At 47.2% G+C, this 17,589-nt stretch overlaps 1 protein-coding gene across 1 annotated transcript; it reads left to right on the forward strand.

The window, feature by feature from the left end:
- The first annotated feature begins 16,340 nt into the window (after positions 1-16,340).
- On the forward strand, positions 16,341-17,339 carry LOC101944994 (olfactory receptor 52R1-like). Its single transcript, XM_005314297.3, has one exon. It carries the CDS (start codon positions 16,341-16,343, stop codon positions 17,337-17,339), a length of 999 nt encoding a protein of 332 aa, XP_005314354.3.
- Positions 17,340-17,589: the final 250 nt, after the last annotated feature.

Below are 17,589 nucleotides of genomic sequence, written 5' to 3' on the forward strand. Positions count from 1 at the left end.
TTGATGTAGTCGGGGAAAACATTCAGATAATAACACTATTCAATATCAGTAGACCACACGTAAAATAGACTAAAAACTGGCTAGCTGACCAATCTCAGGAAGCAGTTGTCAATGGGGCATTGCAGGGAATGGGGGTGTTTCTAGAGCAGTTCTGCAGGGGTCAGTTCTAGGCCCAATGCTAATAAATATTGTCATCAGTGATCTGGAAACAAATAGAAAATCACTGCAGATAAAATAGCAGGGGACCCAAACTTGGCAGAGTGGTTACAATGAGGCAGCCAGGGCAGACACAAATGTTTTAATACAGTCAAATGCAAAGTTATCATCTCGGAACAGGGAAGGCAGGAACGACCCACAGACTCAATCACTGTATTATGGAATTGAGGGACCCTGAAAAGGATTTACAGGTCACTGTAGATAACTAACTCATCGTAGTGGTGAGTTGGAGCAGAGGAAGGATTTTACCTCTGCATATGGCATTGGTGAAACGAAATTTGGAGAATGTGCAGAAGAGTCACAAAAAGGATTGGAGGCTGCAGAAAATGCCGGCCAGTGAGAGACTTAAAGAGCTTCATCTATTTATCATATCAAAAGGATGATCAAATGGAGAATTTCATGGGGAGAAAACCATGGGTAATAACAGACTCTGTAATATAGCGGAGAAAAGCAGAGCTAAGCCCAAGCCAGATAAATTTCAGTTGGAAATAAGGTCCAGATGTTTAGCACTGAGGGTGATTATCCATTGGGACAAACTGCGAAGGGAAGTGGTGGATTCTCCAACTCCCCGTGTCGGCAGATCCAGATTGGATGCTTTACTGGAAGATCTGCTTGAGGGCTTCTCTACATTTCAAATGCTGCAGCAATGCTGCCATACCATCAGTGTAGGTAATCCACCTCTCTGAGAGGAGGTAACTAGGCTAACCTCATGAAGAGGTCTACACTGGGGTTAGGCTGATATATCTACATGTCTCAGGGGAGCAGATTTATTTGCTATTGCAAAAAAAGACAATACAGTTTTAGGATGTATTAGCAGCATGCAAGTCATGGGAAGTGATAGTATTCCTCTACTGGGCACTGGTTAGGCTTCAGCTGGAATATTGTGTCCAGTTTGGGTCACCGATGTATAGGAAGGATGTAGAGAAACTGGAAAGGATCCAGAGGCGAGAGACAAAGATGATCAAAGAGATGGAATACAAACCAAATGAGCAAAGGCTGAGGGAACTGGATATGTTTAGTTTGGAAAAGACGAGATTGAGAGGGAACATGACAGAGGTCTTCAGATATTTGAAAGGCTGCCATAAAAAAAGATGGAGAAAAGTTGTTCTCTCTTCCAACAGAGGTGGGACAAGAGTCAGTGGGTTCAAACTACAGCAGAGCAGATTTAGATGAAATCTCAGGAAAAACTTCCTAATTGTAAGGCCAGGAGGACAATGGAACAGATGTGGAAGCTCCTTCGCTAGAAGTTTTCCAATGAAGGTTGAATACTCATCTGTCCTGGATGGTTTAGAGACAACAAATCCTGCATCTTGGCAGGGGGTTAGACGAGATGTTCCTCACGGTCCCTTCTCACCCTGTGGCTCTGTGATTCTATGATGTGAAATCGTACCGTAGACCAGTCTTAGTCAAACACAACTCTTTGACCTCAATACAGGGGAAACTGGGTGAAATGTAAAACCCAGTATTATACAGGAGGTAATATAGGATGATCTAATGGTGCCTTCTGACCATGAGCCCTATGAATCTGTCGATAAAGAAACTAGATCAAGCATTTATATTTACTCTGTCTCACCAGGCACGAACAAGGGAACATTCAGTCACATTGAAAGTCTGAACAGATAACACTGCTAAAAGAAAATGTAATGGCTGTGCAGAGCAGAAAGGAGCACAGTCTTACTCTCTATCCCATCATGCCCACATTCCACTGGGATTGTCGAGCAGGTGAGCTCCTGAGCAAGAGATGGGTACCTGTGAATCCTGAGATGGAAGTGTCCTCCCTGGGAATCCCCCTCAGATACCGTTTCCCACACCTCTACTCCCGCATCCGCAGCAACATTCCATGCCAAGAGCTGACACAGGGGTGTGCACCATTATAATCTAGCTCTGTGCAATCCCAGTGGGGTTCGCTCAGCCTCTAGGGGAGAAACAGCATCTGGATGCAAACAGGCTGGAGACCGGAGACACTCTAGCTAATGTCTCTTCTTCCATGTCTGCACTTCGGTGCAATTTATCCAGCTTTAGGAGTAAACAGTAACTAAGGGACCTTCCCAAAGGGAGGTGAGATCTCTTGGGCTCTGTGCTAAGGCAGAGACGGGAATTGGCTGCTCTCTTTATCTGTGTCTATTTTAAAATGATAGTTCATTACTGTGACTTGCAATCTATAAGCGCTATGAAAATAGGCTTATAAATCTGAAAATGACACTTTATACAAAAGGTCTCTTGTACCATATTATTGGAAAGTGAGTGGGCAACAAAATGGCAAATGAAATTTAATGTGGATAAATGTAAAGTAATGCACATTGGAAAAAATAACCCCAACTATACATACAATATGATGGGGGCTAATTTAGCTACAACAAGTCAGGAAAAAGATCTTGGAGTCATCGTGGATAGTTCTCTGAAAATGTCCACGCAGTGTGCAGAGGCGGTCAAAAAAGCAAACAGGATGTTAGGAATCATTAAAAAGGGGATAGAGAATAAGACGGAGAATATATTATTGCCCTTATATAAATCGATGGTACGCCCACATCTTGAATACTGCGTACAGATGTGGTCTCCTCATCTCAAAAAAGATATACTGGCACTAGAAAAGGTTCAGAAAAGGGCAACTAAAATGATTAAGGGTTTGGAACGGGTCCCATATGAGGAGAGATTAAAGAGGCTAGGACTCTTCAGCTTGGAAAAGAGGAGACTAAGGGGGGATATGATAGAGGTATATAAAATCATGAGTGATGTGGAGAAAGTGGATAAGGAAAAGTTATTTACTTGTTCCCATAATACAAGAACTAGGGGTCACCAAATGAAATTAATAGGCAGCAGGTTTAAAACAAATAAAAGGAAGTTCTTCTTCACGCAGTGCACTGTCAACTTGTGGAATTCCTTACCTGAGGAGGTTGTGAAGGCTAGGACTATAACAGAGTTTAAAAGAGAACTGGATAAATTCATGGTGGTTAAGTCCATTAGTGGCTATTAGCCAGGATGGGTAAGGAAAGGGTAATAGCCTCTGTCTGTCAGAGGGTGGAGATGGATGGCAGGAGAGAGATCACTTGATCATTGCCTGTTAGGTTCACTCCCTCTGGGGCACCAGGGATTGGCCACTGTCGGTAGACAGGATACAGGGCTAGATGGACCTTTGGTCTGACCCGGTACGGCCGTTCTTATGTTCTTATGTTCTTATGTTATGTTCTTATGTTATGTTCTTATAATGTGCTGAATTTGATTTTCCTATTCGTATGCATGTATCATTCTTATATCTGAAGGTATAAACTTGTACTACTAATGTAGTCAGTTTAAGTGGAGACCATTAAGGGTGCTTCAGAAACAACAAGTTGTAAAAGGCTCGTTTACCTGTAAGCCTTCCTGTGTACGTGTGGGCCAGCCCGTGGGTAATGAAGAATGAGGTCTCACAGGGACATGTGACCATGTCATCTGACACTTAAATCCATCTTAAATCATGTACTTTTCCATTCAGAAGGAGGGGTGTGGGCCAAGCACAGACAAAAGCCTCCCGCCTTGAGCCAAAGCTATAAAAGGGGTTGGAGCAGGAAAAAGTGAGCTGCCAGTCATGAGGAAACTCCTGCTTACCACCTGAGATGTCTGCTGGATCGAACAAAGACTGTACCAGGGGAAAGGATTGGGCCCAGACTAGGAAGGAGACTAGTCTGTGAAAGAAACTTATTGGAACATCTCTGAGGGTGAGATATTACCTGTAATCAGTTTCTTTATGTATTAGGCTTAGACATGCCTGTTTCGTTTTATTTTGCTTTGTGAATTACATTGTTCTGTCTCTTATTACTTGAAACCACTTAAATCCTACTTTTTATACTAATAGAATCACTTTTGTTTATTAATAAGCCCAGATTAAGTCATTAGTTCCTGGGGGAGGGAAACAGCTGTGCATATCTCTCTATCAGTGATATAGAGGGTGGACATTTTATGAATTTACTGTTTAAACTTGATACAAAGTAAAATAGATTTATTTGGGGTTCATGCTCTCAGAAAAGCTGAACAATGGGCACTGGGAAAGTCCCTGTTAATTGAGAAGCCCCTGGGCTGAGTTAATCTCAGTTTCTGAGAACTGCAGAGAGGCATGGTCCAACATCTGGGACTGTGCTGAAGCTGACTGGAGTGTCTGGCTCAGCAAGACATGAGTGGAGGGTTGTCATTAGTGGTACCCCAGCGCATCAAGTGACAGTCTCGAGGGGGGTCTCTATTTAATTAGGCACCTGAAAATGCTAGGGTTTTTTTGCTGATAACTTAGCAATTAGCTGACGAGAACACTGTACAGGAATTGCTCACTTAAAGTCGTCCCGGTTAATGTTGTTTCGATGTTAATTTGCTGATCAATTAGGGAACATGCTCATTTAAAGTTGTGCAATGCTCCCTTCTAACGTTGTCTGGCAGCCGCCTGTTTTGTCCCACTGCTTGCAGGAAGAGCATCCTGTTGCAGCTAGCTGGTGGGGGCTTGGAACAAGGGTGGACCAGCAGCCCCCCATCAGCTCCCCCTATCAGCTCACCGCTCCCCTAAGTTCCCTGTGCAGCAGCTGCCCAGCAGGCTAGCAATTGCAGCTATCCCTCCCCCCACTGCCATGTGCTGCTCCTGCCCTCTGGCTTGGAGCTGCTCCTCGAGACTCCTGCTTGCTGTACAGGGGAAGAGGGGAGCTAATGTCAGGGTGTTTCCCCCTCCCCCCTGCTCCTGCACCCCGCTTACCCCATCTTCCATAGAGCACAGGGGACACACGACGGAGGGAGGGAGCTTCTAGGCAGTAGCTGCCTTCTCAGGTCTCAGCAAGCTGATTTAATTAACAAGGCAGTGTACTTAAGCCTGGGGTCAGCTACTTAAAGGGGCAATGCAATTTTTTTGTCTCACACACAGGGTGTGTGTCTCTGTCTGCCCTCCCTCCTTTCCTGCTGCCTCGTAGAGTGTTGTGAGAGTTAACCCTTGAGGGCTCAGTCAATTGCTAGTTCATTTAGCAGTAAGGCATTCACTGGGAAATATCCCACCCTCTGACTCCTCCACCTCAACCAAGCTTCACAATCATCATCACTGTGTACCAGTATTAAATTGTTTGTTTAAAACATATACTGCCTGTTTGTGTGTGTGTGTGTGTGTGTGTGTGTGTGTGTGTGTGTGTGTGTGTGTGTATATATATATAATATAGTCTTTTGTCTAGTGAAAAAAATTTCCCTGGAACCAAACCCCCTAATTTACATGAATTCTTATGGAGAAATTGGATTCGCTTAACATCGTTTCGCTTAAAGTCACATTTTTCAGGAACATAACTACAACATTAAGTGAGGCATTCCTGTATCTAATTCCTGTCTAAAAGAAAGAAAAATAAATAAATATTAGACCAACTCAGCTTTGGTACTAACATTTTCTTACATCTTACATCAAGTCACTTAGGGGACACTGGTAAGTTTTAAAATTTGAATATATATTCTTACTTAGTTACTAACTCAGCAGAGAGAGAGACCCCATGAGGACTCTTAGGTTCTATCTTAGCTCTATGAGAGGATAGGGTCTAATAGATTATAGCAGGGGGCACTACTTCTGCAATCTATATAAGAATATCAGAATGGCCATATTGGGTAAGACCAATGGTCCATCTCTCCCAGTATCCTATCTTCCAACAGTGGCCAATGCCAGGTGTTTCAGAGGAAAAGAACTGAACAAGTGATCATCAAATTATAGAATCATAGAATAATGATAGAAGATCAGGGTTGGAAGGGACCGGAGGAGGTCATCTAGTCCAATTCCCTGCTCAAAGCAGGACCTACCCAAATTAAGTCATTCCAGCGAGGGCTTTGTCAAGCTGGACCTTAAAAACCTCTAAGGATGGAGAAGCCACCACCTCCCTAGGTAACCCATTCCAGTGCTTCACCACCCTCCTAGTGAAATAGTGTTTCCTAATATCCAACCTAGACCTCCCCCACTGCAACTGTAGAACATTGTTCCTTGTTCTGTCATCTGCCACCACTGAGAATAGCCGAGCTCCATCCTCTTTGGAACCCCCTTAAGGTAGTTGAAGGCTGCTATCAAATCCCCCCTTGCTCTTCTCATCTGCAGACTAAATAACCCCAGTTCCCTCAGCCTCTCCTCGTACGTCATATGCCCCAGCCCCCTGATCATTTTTATTGCCCTCCACTGGACTGTGACAATGCGGTTCTGGCGGAACCCAACTGAGAGTGCCAACTCAGGACAAATTGCTAAAACACGGCAGTTACAGCCCAAGGCTGGGGTTTTTCCACCTCTAAGGCAAACCAAACCAGCCAGACTAGGAGGACTTCGGTCTCATCCCACTGGCTAACCGCAAGTCTCACAAGCAATCTCCTTAGACACTCCAGTTTCCCAGTATTCCCACCAGTGCCACACGTTATGGGGACAAATGGTTATGAAAACCAATACCCCAGTAAAAGAAAAAGGTTCTCCTGATCCCAAAGGACCAAGCCCCAGACCCAGGTCAATATACAAGTCAGATCTTACCCACAAATCACGCTGCTGCCAATCCTTTAGAATCTAAAATCTAAAGGTTTATTCATAAAAGGAAAAAGATAGAGATGAGAGTTAGAATTGGTTAAATGGAATCAATTACATACTGTAATGGCAAAGTTCTTGGTTCAGGCTTGCAGCAGCGATAGAATAAACTGCAGGTTCAAATCAAGTCTCTGGAATACATCCCCCACTGGGATGGGTCCTCACTCCTTTGTTCAGAGCTTCAGTTTGTAGCAAAGTTCCTCCAGAGGTATGAAGCAGGATTGAAGACCAGATGGAGATGAGGCCTCAGCCTTATATAGTCTTTGCCAGGTGTAAGAACACCTCTTTGTTCTTACTGTGGAAAATTACAGCAAAATGGAGTCTGGAGTCACATGGGCCAGTCCCTGCATACTTTGCTGAGGTACAAGGCGTATCTGCCTTCTCTCAATGGGTCCATTGTGTAGCTGATGGTCCTTAATGGGCCATCAAGCAGGCTAGGCAGAGCTAATCTCAGCTTGTCTGGGATGTCACCCAGAAGCATAGCACAAGTTTGCCATACAGACAGTATAGAGCCAATATTCATAACTTCAACTACAAAACTGATACACACATATAGACAGCATAATCATAACCAGTAAACCATAACCTTGTCCTAGACACCCCATTTGACCCCCTTTATACAAGATTTGGGTGCCACTACAGGACCTTGGTTGCAACAATGATCTATACGGTCCCAGTTTACGTCACACAGGGATCTGTTATTTCCAGTGCAGTAACACCTGGAGACCTCCAACGCTGAGCAGGGCCCTATTGTGCTGGGCACAGCAGTCAACATGTTCAAGGGAAATAGAGGCATGCAGAGGCCTGGACCCAGATCCCACAGTGGGTTGGCAGCTGAGCCAGGATCAGAACCCGGCTCTCCCTACTGCCCCAGCCACTAGGCCATGCTGCCTCCCAAGGGGCCGGGATCTGTGGATGGATGGCACCGTAGAAGAACAAAGTGTTATTGACCCAGCTCCTACTGCCAGTGAGTTTACCCTGCAAGGGGACAGGTGAGAGGGGAACAATCAAAGCATTACATTTTGCAAACATTTCAGCTTGTACACGTGAGCCAGGAGGTGTGGCCGGCCCTATAGAGCTCGTTGGGGTGTTGACTCTGAAGCATAATGATGACAGGTCTGGTTCCCTCCTGCCTGGCGCTGTCATTTGCACCTGTGCAAAGTGAGTGAGACACTCTCCACGCAGACTAATAGTGTTTTACACCCGTGTTCCACTGGCTGCCCAGGTGTAACACGAGGAGCCAGACCCTCCCTCCAGTGCCGTGCTGCCCTAATGCAAGCGTAGCCAGCTGCGAGGGTATCGTCTGGTGGGGAAGAGCCATCCCAGTGGCTCCTGCACCACCTTCTATCCTGGGGTGTGAACTGGGGAAAGGCAACGTGGCTGCCATGTCCTCGCTGTCCCCAGCCACCAGCACAGACCCTCAGGGCCACCTGGGACTCCTGGCAGCGGCTGTATCATATGACAGGGCCCCAGGCCGCTGCAGAGGGGGCCCAAGATTTTAACACACCCTTGCCTCAGCCATGTCGAGCGCTCGTCAGCTGCAGCGGTGCCTCCCCCCCGGCGCACGGTAGTGGGGAATGAGCTGCGCGTGTCTCCAGGCAGGGCGCCTGGGCTGGGTTTCTGTGCTGGGGAGCAGCTCGGCTACTGTGGTCTGCGCACGGAGCCCCGTGCTCTCCTGGCGACTTTACTTTCGGGTGTCGCTGGCCCCCGGGCTCTAGGAGAAACCGCTCAGGCTGGAGGAGTCAGGCTGCTGCTGGGTAAAACGTGTATCGTGAGCTGGATGCTGGCTGTGAAAAGTGGGCCTGGGCACGAAGCAACTGTGCTGGGCCCTTGACCTGAGCGGGCAGCAGAGTGCCCATGTGAGCACCTATAGAGCCCCACCCCCCAGTCCATATCATAGAATCATGGACTATCAGGGTTGGAAGGGACCTCAGGAGGTCATCTAGTCCAACCCCCTGCTCAAAGCAGGGCCAATCCCTAATTAAATCCTATAACTGCCTTACATTGAGAGATCGACCTGCCTGGACTGATTTTTGTGTCCCTAATTCCCACCTTGTGAAAACTCTGCCTGGCTCCTGCCCCAGCTGGGGGCCCATCCTCTAAGCCAGGCGGCTGCTCTCTTGTATGGTGAGTAACCCCCTTCCCACATCCAGCAGTGCACTGGCAGATAAGCAAAGACTCCCTTATCTGTGCAGGTCAATCTCCCAGTCTGGTTTTCTTTCCTTCCCTCCCCCCCTCTGCTGCTTCTTCCTTCGCTCTCCCCTCTGCTCTGTGGAACAGGGCCCTCAGGACCAGTGCATATGTGGCACCATCTTAAACACCCCTTCAGAACGGAATTAGCCTGAGGTGCAAGCTGCCTGGGGCAGACGCCCCCGAATGATCCCGGGGTGCATTGTCTATCTCTGACTCTCCTCCTCTCCAGAGCCTGGCCTGCTCCATGTATCAGTACATCCCTGGGTGGAGAAAGGAAGGTCGGACTCTGTGGAAAACATCCCCGAGCCAAATTCTCCGCTGGCCTGGAATGACTTGGGTGGAATTAAACCCGCAGAGAAGCTGAAGCCAGTGGGAACAGGAGCAAGTCCCTACTGACACGGGGTGGAATTCTGATCTCTGGTGCAGTGGTGTAAATCCAGCATCAGGGTCGCTGTTCTGGACTGACACCGGCTCAGCTGAGATGAGAACATGGCCCTGGTACTTTGGTGTGCTGGGAGCGTAAGCCCCCGTATTCCTTGTGCGAGTGGGTGAAATCAATCACTTATAGGCTCCAGTCAGATCAGGGCCCTGGTGCGCTGGGCACTGCACCTACGCTGTCCCTGTCCCCAAGAGCAGCCCGTCCCAGAGTACGGCCAGCCAGTGGATTAGACAGCAGCTCAGCCCCTTACAGCTCCTTGTGCCGGACTCCAGTGTGCATGGGAAGGCAGAGCGCTGGATAGGGCTGGGAACAATCTGAGACTGGGCTCAAAAAGTGGGGAAACGCCGCTGTGCATTCTGCTGAGGCAAAGCAATCGCACCTGGATGAGCCAAGACATAGAATCATAGATCAGGGTTGGAAGGGACCTCAGGAGGTCATCTAGTCCAACCCCCTGCTCAAAGCAGGACCAACCTCGACTAAATCATCCCAGCCAGGGCTTCGTCAAGCTGGGACTTAAAAACCTCTAAGGAAGGAGATTCCACCACCTCCCTAGGGAACCCATTCCAGTGCTTCACCACCCTCCTAGTGAAATAGTGTTTCCTAATATCCAACCTAGACCTCCCCCACTGGAACTTGAGACCATTGCTCCTTGTTCTGTCATCTGCCACCACTGAGAACAGCCGAGCTCCATCCTCTTTGGAACCCCCCTTCAGATAGTTGAAAGCTGCTATCAAACCCCCCCTCAGTCTTCTCTTCTGCACACTAAACAATCCCAGTTCCCTCAACCTCTCCTCATAAGTCATGTGCCCCAGCCCCCTGATCATTTTCATTGCCCTCCGCTGGACTCTCTCCACTTTGTCCACATCCTTTCTGTAGTGTGGGACCCAAAATTGGACGCAATACTCCAGGTGTGGCCTCACCAGTGCTGAATAGAGGGGAATAATCACTTCCCTCAATCTGCTAGCAATGCTTCTACTAATGCAGCCCAATATGCCGTTGACCTTCTTGGCAATGAGGGCACACTGCTGACTCATATCCAGCTTCTCGTCCACTCTAATCTCCAGGTCCCTCTCTGCAGAACTGCTGCTTAGCATGGGATTCTTCCTTCCTAAGTGCAGGACTCTGCACTTGTCCTCTTGAACCTCATCAGATTTCTTTTAGCCCAATCCTCCAATTTGTCTAGGTCACTCTGGACCCTATCCCTACCCTGCAGCGTATCTACCTCTCCCCATAGCTTAGTGTCATCTGCGAACTTGCTGAGGGTGCAATTAATCCCATCATCCAGATCATTGATGAAGATGTTGAATAAAATTGGCCCCAGGACCGACCCTTGGGGCACTCCGCTTCATGCCGGCTGCTAACTAGACATCGAGCCGTTGATTACTAGCCATTGAACCCAACAATCTAGCCAGCTTTCTATCCACCTTATAGTCCATTCATCCAACCTAAACCTTTTTAACTTGCTGGCAAGAAGACAAAGAAGATAAAGCCTGATTTGAATTATAGTAAAGACATACATTCCCTCAAGTCGTGCAATGTTTAAGAAAATTGCAATTTTCTGCTGGTCTCCTTTCTTAGCAAACCCAGCTTCTTGCATAGATATATCCTTCCTGAAGTCTGCTGCATTACCTGAGAGTTTCAACTCCCTGGTGGCTTTCAGGTGTTCCATCTCCAGGGTGGCTCCTTTCTTTCTTCCCCACATCCCTGTTGCCTCTGCCCTCTCCTCTGGTCTCCCCTCTGGTACCAGGGGTTCTCCTGGGAATTCACGAGAAGGAGGCTCAGTCTGTACTCGAAGGAGGGAGGCGTGATTAGAACTAAAGCAGGGTTACAAAAGCTAACGGAGAGCCACGTGCTCCCAGCTGTGTGTCTGGTGCAGCCGCCATTCAATGGCCCATTCTCACTCGCCCCAATCTAGTTCCCAGAACACGTGCTCTGCTCTTAACGGCCCAGGACACACTTCCAACAGCCAGGGCAGTGCTGTGCATTCCCGCTGTCTCACACCCACCCAGCAGTCAATGTAACCACCCATCCTTAGTGCTGTTCCTCCCCCATCTCCCCACCTGACCCCTTTCTGGTTTGTTACACACAGTAGCTGTGTCTTGTCTGAATTTGATTTCTAAGCAACTTGGGGCAGGGGCTGTTTCTCCTTCTGTGTTCGTGAAGGGCCCAGCACAAGGGGCCCTGAACCGGAGCGGGGACTCTGCAGGCTTCCACAATAGAAATATTGATCATAAATTATAAACACAACAATCCTGCCAAATCAGGGCCTAGACCCCCTTTGCCTTTAGAGACAGATGAAGGTCAAACCAGGCTTGCCAGCCACAGATTGTTAGTAACTTGAATACAGGTGGACACGGGGCCCCAGTTCGGTTTGGAAAGTCTGACTCAGCCTGGAACATTCGATTTCAACTCCACCTGGGAGGAAATGAACCGAGGGGGAGAGAACAAATCCAATGCAAACACTAATCCAGTCTCTATCCTGCCTATAGAGGTCCCCTTGTTCCCCAGCAGCTTTTGGGGGGGGGGGTGAGGCCTCTGTTCCCAGGACAGGCCAACGGCTTCCCTCTATCCACAGGAACATTCTGTGGGTGTTGGTTTTAATAACTCTATTCCCCTGAAGCGACCCCAGTGACTGTGATGCATTGGCAGCTTTCTCAGCGGGAACAGAAGTGGAGTCCTGGAGTTCACACCTCACAGGAGCGGGAGCTCACACAGTCCAGCCAATTCTGACAACCTCAGATTCACCTTGAGAGGATGTCAAAGTCTCAGGATCCCTCTTCCAGCCTTTCCTCTACATCCCACCAATGAACAGCCCCTGCCAGAGCGGAAGTCCATTTCCCTCTTGGCATGACATAGAGACCGCAGTTATGGCAGAGAAATCAGGACTCCTGGGTTCTGTCTGTCATCCTGACCCTCAGTCTCTGTGAGACCTTGCCCAAGTCACCTCTCCCCATGCCTCACTTTCCTATCTGTATAATGGGGATATGTTCATCGTGACTTTCCTTTGTTAGGTGTTTTGAAGACTCTTCAATGAAAGGTGCTGCACAGTTTGATGATCGTTACTGATGAGAATTACTGATCTCTGATCCCTTAACGATAGTCCAGTATGGCTGTAGAAAGTGTTTGTATCTCCTCTAAGTTGTCTATCTCCAGATCTGTCTGTCTACTACCAACCCAGCCCTCCTGGGCATTTACAGGGTTTCAGACCCTAGGGAGACCTAGGCACTACCCCTAGTTTTCTTCCTAATTGAATATAATATTTTAAATATACACAAATTATCAGAGCAGCCAATTCCTCTCTAGCTCATCACAGAGCCCAAGAGTTCATCTCCCTTTGGGAAGGTCCCTTAATTACTGTTTACTTCTAAAGCCGGATAATTAACACAGAAGCGCAGACAGGCCTGTCTCCAGTCTGTTTACATTCAGATGCCGCTCCTCCCCTAGAGGCTGAGCGAACCCCACTGGGATTGCACAGAGCTATATTATAAACAGTGCACACCCCTGTGTCGCTCTCGGCGTGGGATGCTGCTGCAGATGCTGGGCTGAGAGAGGTGTGGGACACGGCTACCTGAGGGGGATTCCCAGGGAAGATGATTCCATCTTAGAATCACAGGTACCCATCTCTTGCTGAGGAGCTCACCTGATCGACAAACCCAGTGCAATGTGGGTGTTTTGGAACAGAGAATAGGTCTGGGGTCCTTTCCGATCTGCACAGCTGTAAACACCCCGGGGCCCTTGCTAGAGGTGATGAATTTGCTCCAGTATCACTGTGCCCTCCCTCCTGCTCCGGCTGATGGCCTCTAGCCCTGAGGTGGCTGCATTTCAGTGGCACAGGGGATCCTTCAGGATGAAAGGTGTCAGTAGATGCATAATACAAGGCCAAATTCTGAGGCCATGGTCTGTGATTTGCTCAGGCCCCATTGAGGAAAACTCCCATTGAAGTAAAGATCGATAAAAGACCTCAGGATCCAGCGGTGTGTTAATGCACAGACATTGTCACCTCCTGCTCTTGCCTTTCAGTGCTCTGACTGTTAACAGGGGGGCTGTTACCTGACTTTTATCTGCTGGAAAGCATGGAGGTGCTAGGGCGCCTCACTAGAACAATTCTAAGAATTTTTCAACATGGGCAAAAAAATCTTTTCTCCTAGCTTCATTCAAAATTTGGCTGAATTGTTTCACAAAACAGCCAGAAGCAGACACCCAGCATGGGATATTTCAGTCCAAACGGTTAAAATTTGGCCAAGTTATAAGAAACTGAAAATCAGGTGTTCTAATTGAAGGTGACAGACAAACTTAACTAACTGTGGTACCACCAGCACCACCTACAATGGCCAATCCATTTGTGAATCCCATTCAGCTAAGCTCTGCCTTTCTCCACTTTGCCAATGGTTTTCACCCCATGAAAGTCTCCACTTGATCGTCTTTTGATAAGTTAAATATACGATGCCCTTTAAATCTCTCAGTGTCCGCTATTTTCTCCAGCCTCCAATCATTTTAGTGGCTCTTTTCTGCACCCTTTTTGATTTTTCAACAGCCTTTTTGAAATGTGGACCCCGGAACTGGACGCAGTTGGTTTCACCAATGCCATGTGCAGAGATAAAATCCTTCCCCTGCTCCAACTCACTACTCCCCTTTTTATGCATCCAAGGATCACATCAGCCCTTTTGGCCACAGCATCACACTGGGAGTTAACAATGAGCTGGGTGTCCACAGTGACCACTAAACCCTTTTCAGGGTCCGTGCGTTCCATAATACAGTGCCCTAGTCTGTGGGTCGGGCCTGCATTGCCTGTTCCGAGGGAATCACTTTTCATGTGACTGTATTAAAACAGTTTGTTTGTATCAGCTCAGCTCACCAAATGCTCCAGATCAATCAGTATGCCTGCCCTGGCGTCCTCATTGTACCCACGCTGCCAAGCTTTGCGTCATCCACAAATTTTATCTGCAGTGATTTTCTATTTCCTTCCAGATCATTGATGAAAATATTCAATAACATCGGGCCTAGAACTGATCCCCGCACTACCCTGCTAGAAACACTCCCATTCAACCCCAGGCTGTCTGAGACCTGTCAGTTAGCTAGTTTTTAATCCACTTTCAAAATGCTCTACTGATATTGTACTGTTCATTTTTTATCTGAATGTTTTTCCTACTAAATCAAATGTCTCACAGAAATTGAAGTTTATTCCATCTGCGCAGTACCCTTCACCAGCCAAATGTGCACAGATTTCACTTTATTTTTTTCATACTTTTCATTTAACACAGAGCTGTCCTGTATTTATGCCCCACCCCCTTTTTTTTTGGCTCTGCTTCTGAATGAGATGTGTGGTGGATAGGTCAGTTTGTAACTCTAGTGTTTGTAAATCTAAGGTTCTATGTAGATGCTGTTTGACATTCTCCTTGGCAGCTAATGGACTGGAGACTATTTCATCACCTCATGTGATATGAGTACCTCATACCGCTTCTTTCTAAAGGCAGAACAAAACTATTTCTGCAACACATCTACGTTTTCTGCAACATTAACAAGTTTCCTTTCTCCCTCTAGGAATTGGCCTAAACCTTTTCAAGGTCCTTTTTCTTATCCTTAGCCCAGCAAAACATGGATTTTTCCCTAATGTCTTTAACATCCCTTATCAATTTTCATAGCTTCCAATTTGTATTGCTTGCTATCTATTTCCCCTTTCCCCCCATTTGTGTATATTGCTTTTTCCCACATAATTGCTGCCTTCACTTTGCCATTGAAGGGGGTTTTTAGCCAAAGTTCTCCACTTCCTTGAGTGTGGAATCGTGACTTTTTAGCTATCCAATAAACTCTTCTTAAAGAATTCCCAAGTTTCACTCCCATATTTATGTCTAATATTTTCCTCCCAATCTGTTTTCTTGATAATTTTTTTCAGTTTGGGGGAATTAGCCCTTTTGAAGCCTAAGTATCTATAGATATTACTGGTTGGGAACTGTTCTCTTTTTTTCCAGTTGAATGTAATCAGTTCTATTCTTTATATTCCTCTCCTTTATTATCTGCCCCCTTCTTTGTCTCTTCTCTAAATTAAACAGTCCCAGACTTTTCAGTTTGCCTTTCCCCATTCTCAGATCCTCTCGGAAATCCTCTTTATAATGCTGTATGTTTTTTAGAGACTGGATGACCAAAACTGAACACATATCCAGAGCAGGTTTTCTCCATCCCATTTCTTAGGCATCCAAACATTGTCTTTGATTTGGCCACTATTGCAAATGAGCATGTGTTTTGTTGACCTGCTATCAATGACTTCCAGGTCTTTTCCCTGATTTGTGTTCTAGTTGGGATGTTTCTCCCTGGCACATGTCTTGGCAAAGGTTTGGGTTTTTTTACACTCTCAGATTTTGAGCAGCCGGGTGAATGGGGAACTCTCTACTGCATGGACTCCCTAGCCTGGCTTTCATTGCATTAAGGAACAATGAGGGATAACCAGCATCCACACTCGTGTTTCTTGATGGTGCCTATTAAGGTTTCCCACACTACGACATGTAGGAATTGTTGATGCATGGAGCACCATCAAATATAGAATATAGCATTAGTAGGGCCAGTTGTTCATAATTCATTTATCTGAATAATGAAAATGTCATTTCTCAGTGTGAGAACAACCTCCAGTAGTACCTTTGAGACTAACAGAAGTACTGGGAGCATAAGCTTTCGTGGGTAAGAACCTCACTTCTTCAGATGCAAGGCTTGCATCTGAAGAAGTGAGGTTCTTACCCACGAAAGCTTATGCTCCCAGTACTTCTGTTAGTCTCAAAGGTGCCACAGGACCCTCTGTTGCTTTTTACAGATTCAGACTAACACGGCTACCCCTCTGATACTTAACCTCCAGTAGTGTATGTAGTGTCTCATTTTAACATTGTCTCTCCATCCAGGCATTTGTATTGTGACCATCACCCCAGAGCCTGGGCACATACAGGAAATCAGGGGAAAGTACGGTACATGCAGGAGACACCATTCTGCCTCAGAGTTGGACACCTTCTCCCCTACTCCATGTCTGATTCCAACACAACCGACTTCACCAACCCCTCCACCTTCATCCTGCTGGGCATTCCTGGACTGGAGGTGGCCCATGTCTGGATCTCCATCCCTTTCTGCACAATGTATGCCATAGCCATCTTGGGGAACTTCACCATCCTGTTCATTGTGAAGAGGGAGAAGATCCTACATGAGCCCATGTACTATTTCCTCTGCATGATGGCCATCAGCGACCTGGTCCTGTCTACATCCACCCTGCCCAAAATGTTGAGCATTTTCTGGTTCAATTCCAGGGAGATCGAGTTCAGTGCCTGCCTCACCCAGATGTACTTCATTAACTGCTCCTTAGTGATGGACTCTGGGTTCCTTGTGGCCATGGCTTTGGATCGCTACGTGGCCATCTGTGATCCCCTGAGACATTCCACCATCCTGACACACCCTGTGGTGGCTAAGATTGGCCTGGCCGTGGTGCTGCGTGGCGGCATACTCGTACTGCCATATCCCTTCCTGGTGAGGCAATGGCCATATTGTAGAACCAACATCATTCCCCACTCGTACTGTGAACACATGGCTGTCATGAAGCTGGCCTGTGCCGACATCCGCGTCAGTAGTTACTACAGCCTCTCTGTGTCATTCTTGGTGATGGGTCTGGATGTATTTTTTATTGCCATGTCCTATATCCAGATCCTCAGGGCCATCTTCAGACTCCCCAGAAAAGATGCCCGGCTCAAGACTTTTGGGACCTGCGGCTCCCACCTCTGTGTCATTTTAGCCTCTTACATCCCAGTTCTCTTCTCTGTCATTACACACCGGTTTGGCCACAATGTGGCTGCACATTTCCACATTCTGATGGCTAATGCCTACCTGCTCGTGCCCCCCATGCTACATCCCATCATCTATGGGGTGAGGACCAAACAGATCCGGGACAAGCTGCTCCGGCTCTTAACTCATAAAGGGATGTAAAGTTTTCTCCTGGTGCTCTGGCTCTCAGACCGAGCTCTGTGCAGAGCTGACTGGTGACATGGTGCTGGGCCCTCATCCCTGAATCACTTCCTGGACAGTCAAAAAGACATTAAATCCTTTCCTGACCTTACTGTGCTGTGTCAGCGTGACAAACTGGGGAATAGGTCTATGGACAATTCAGTGAGTTTCCACCTCTCTAATTGCTGGTATCTGGACCCCGAAAACCCACTCCTTGCCCCACCTCTTCTGC

This window comes from Chrysemys picta, chromosome 1 (genome assembly GCF_011386835.1).
Source record: "Chrysemys picta bellii isolate R12L10 chromosome 1, ASM1138683v2, whole genome shotgun sequence".
Taxonomy (NCBI): Eukaryota; Metazoa; Chordata; order Testudines; family Emydidae; genus Chrysemys; species Chrysemys picta.

Excerpts from the sequence above, each read along its gene's own strand:
- LOC101944994 (XM_005314297.3), top strand. The coding sequence starts at position 16,341 with ATGCAGGAGACACCATTCTGCCTCAGAGTTGGACACCTTCTCCCCTAC.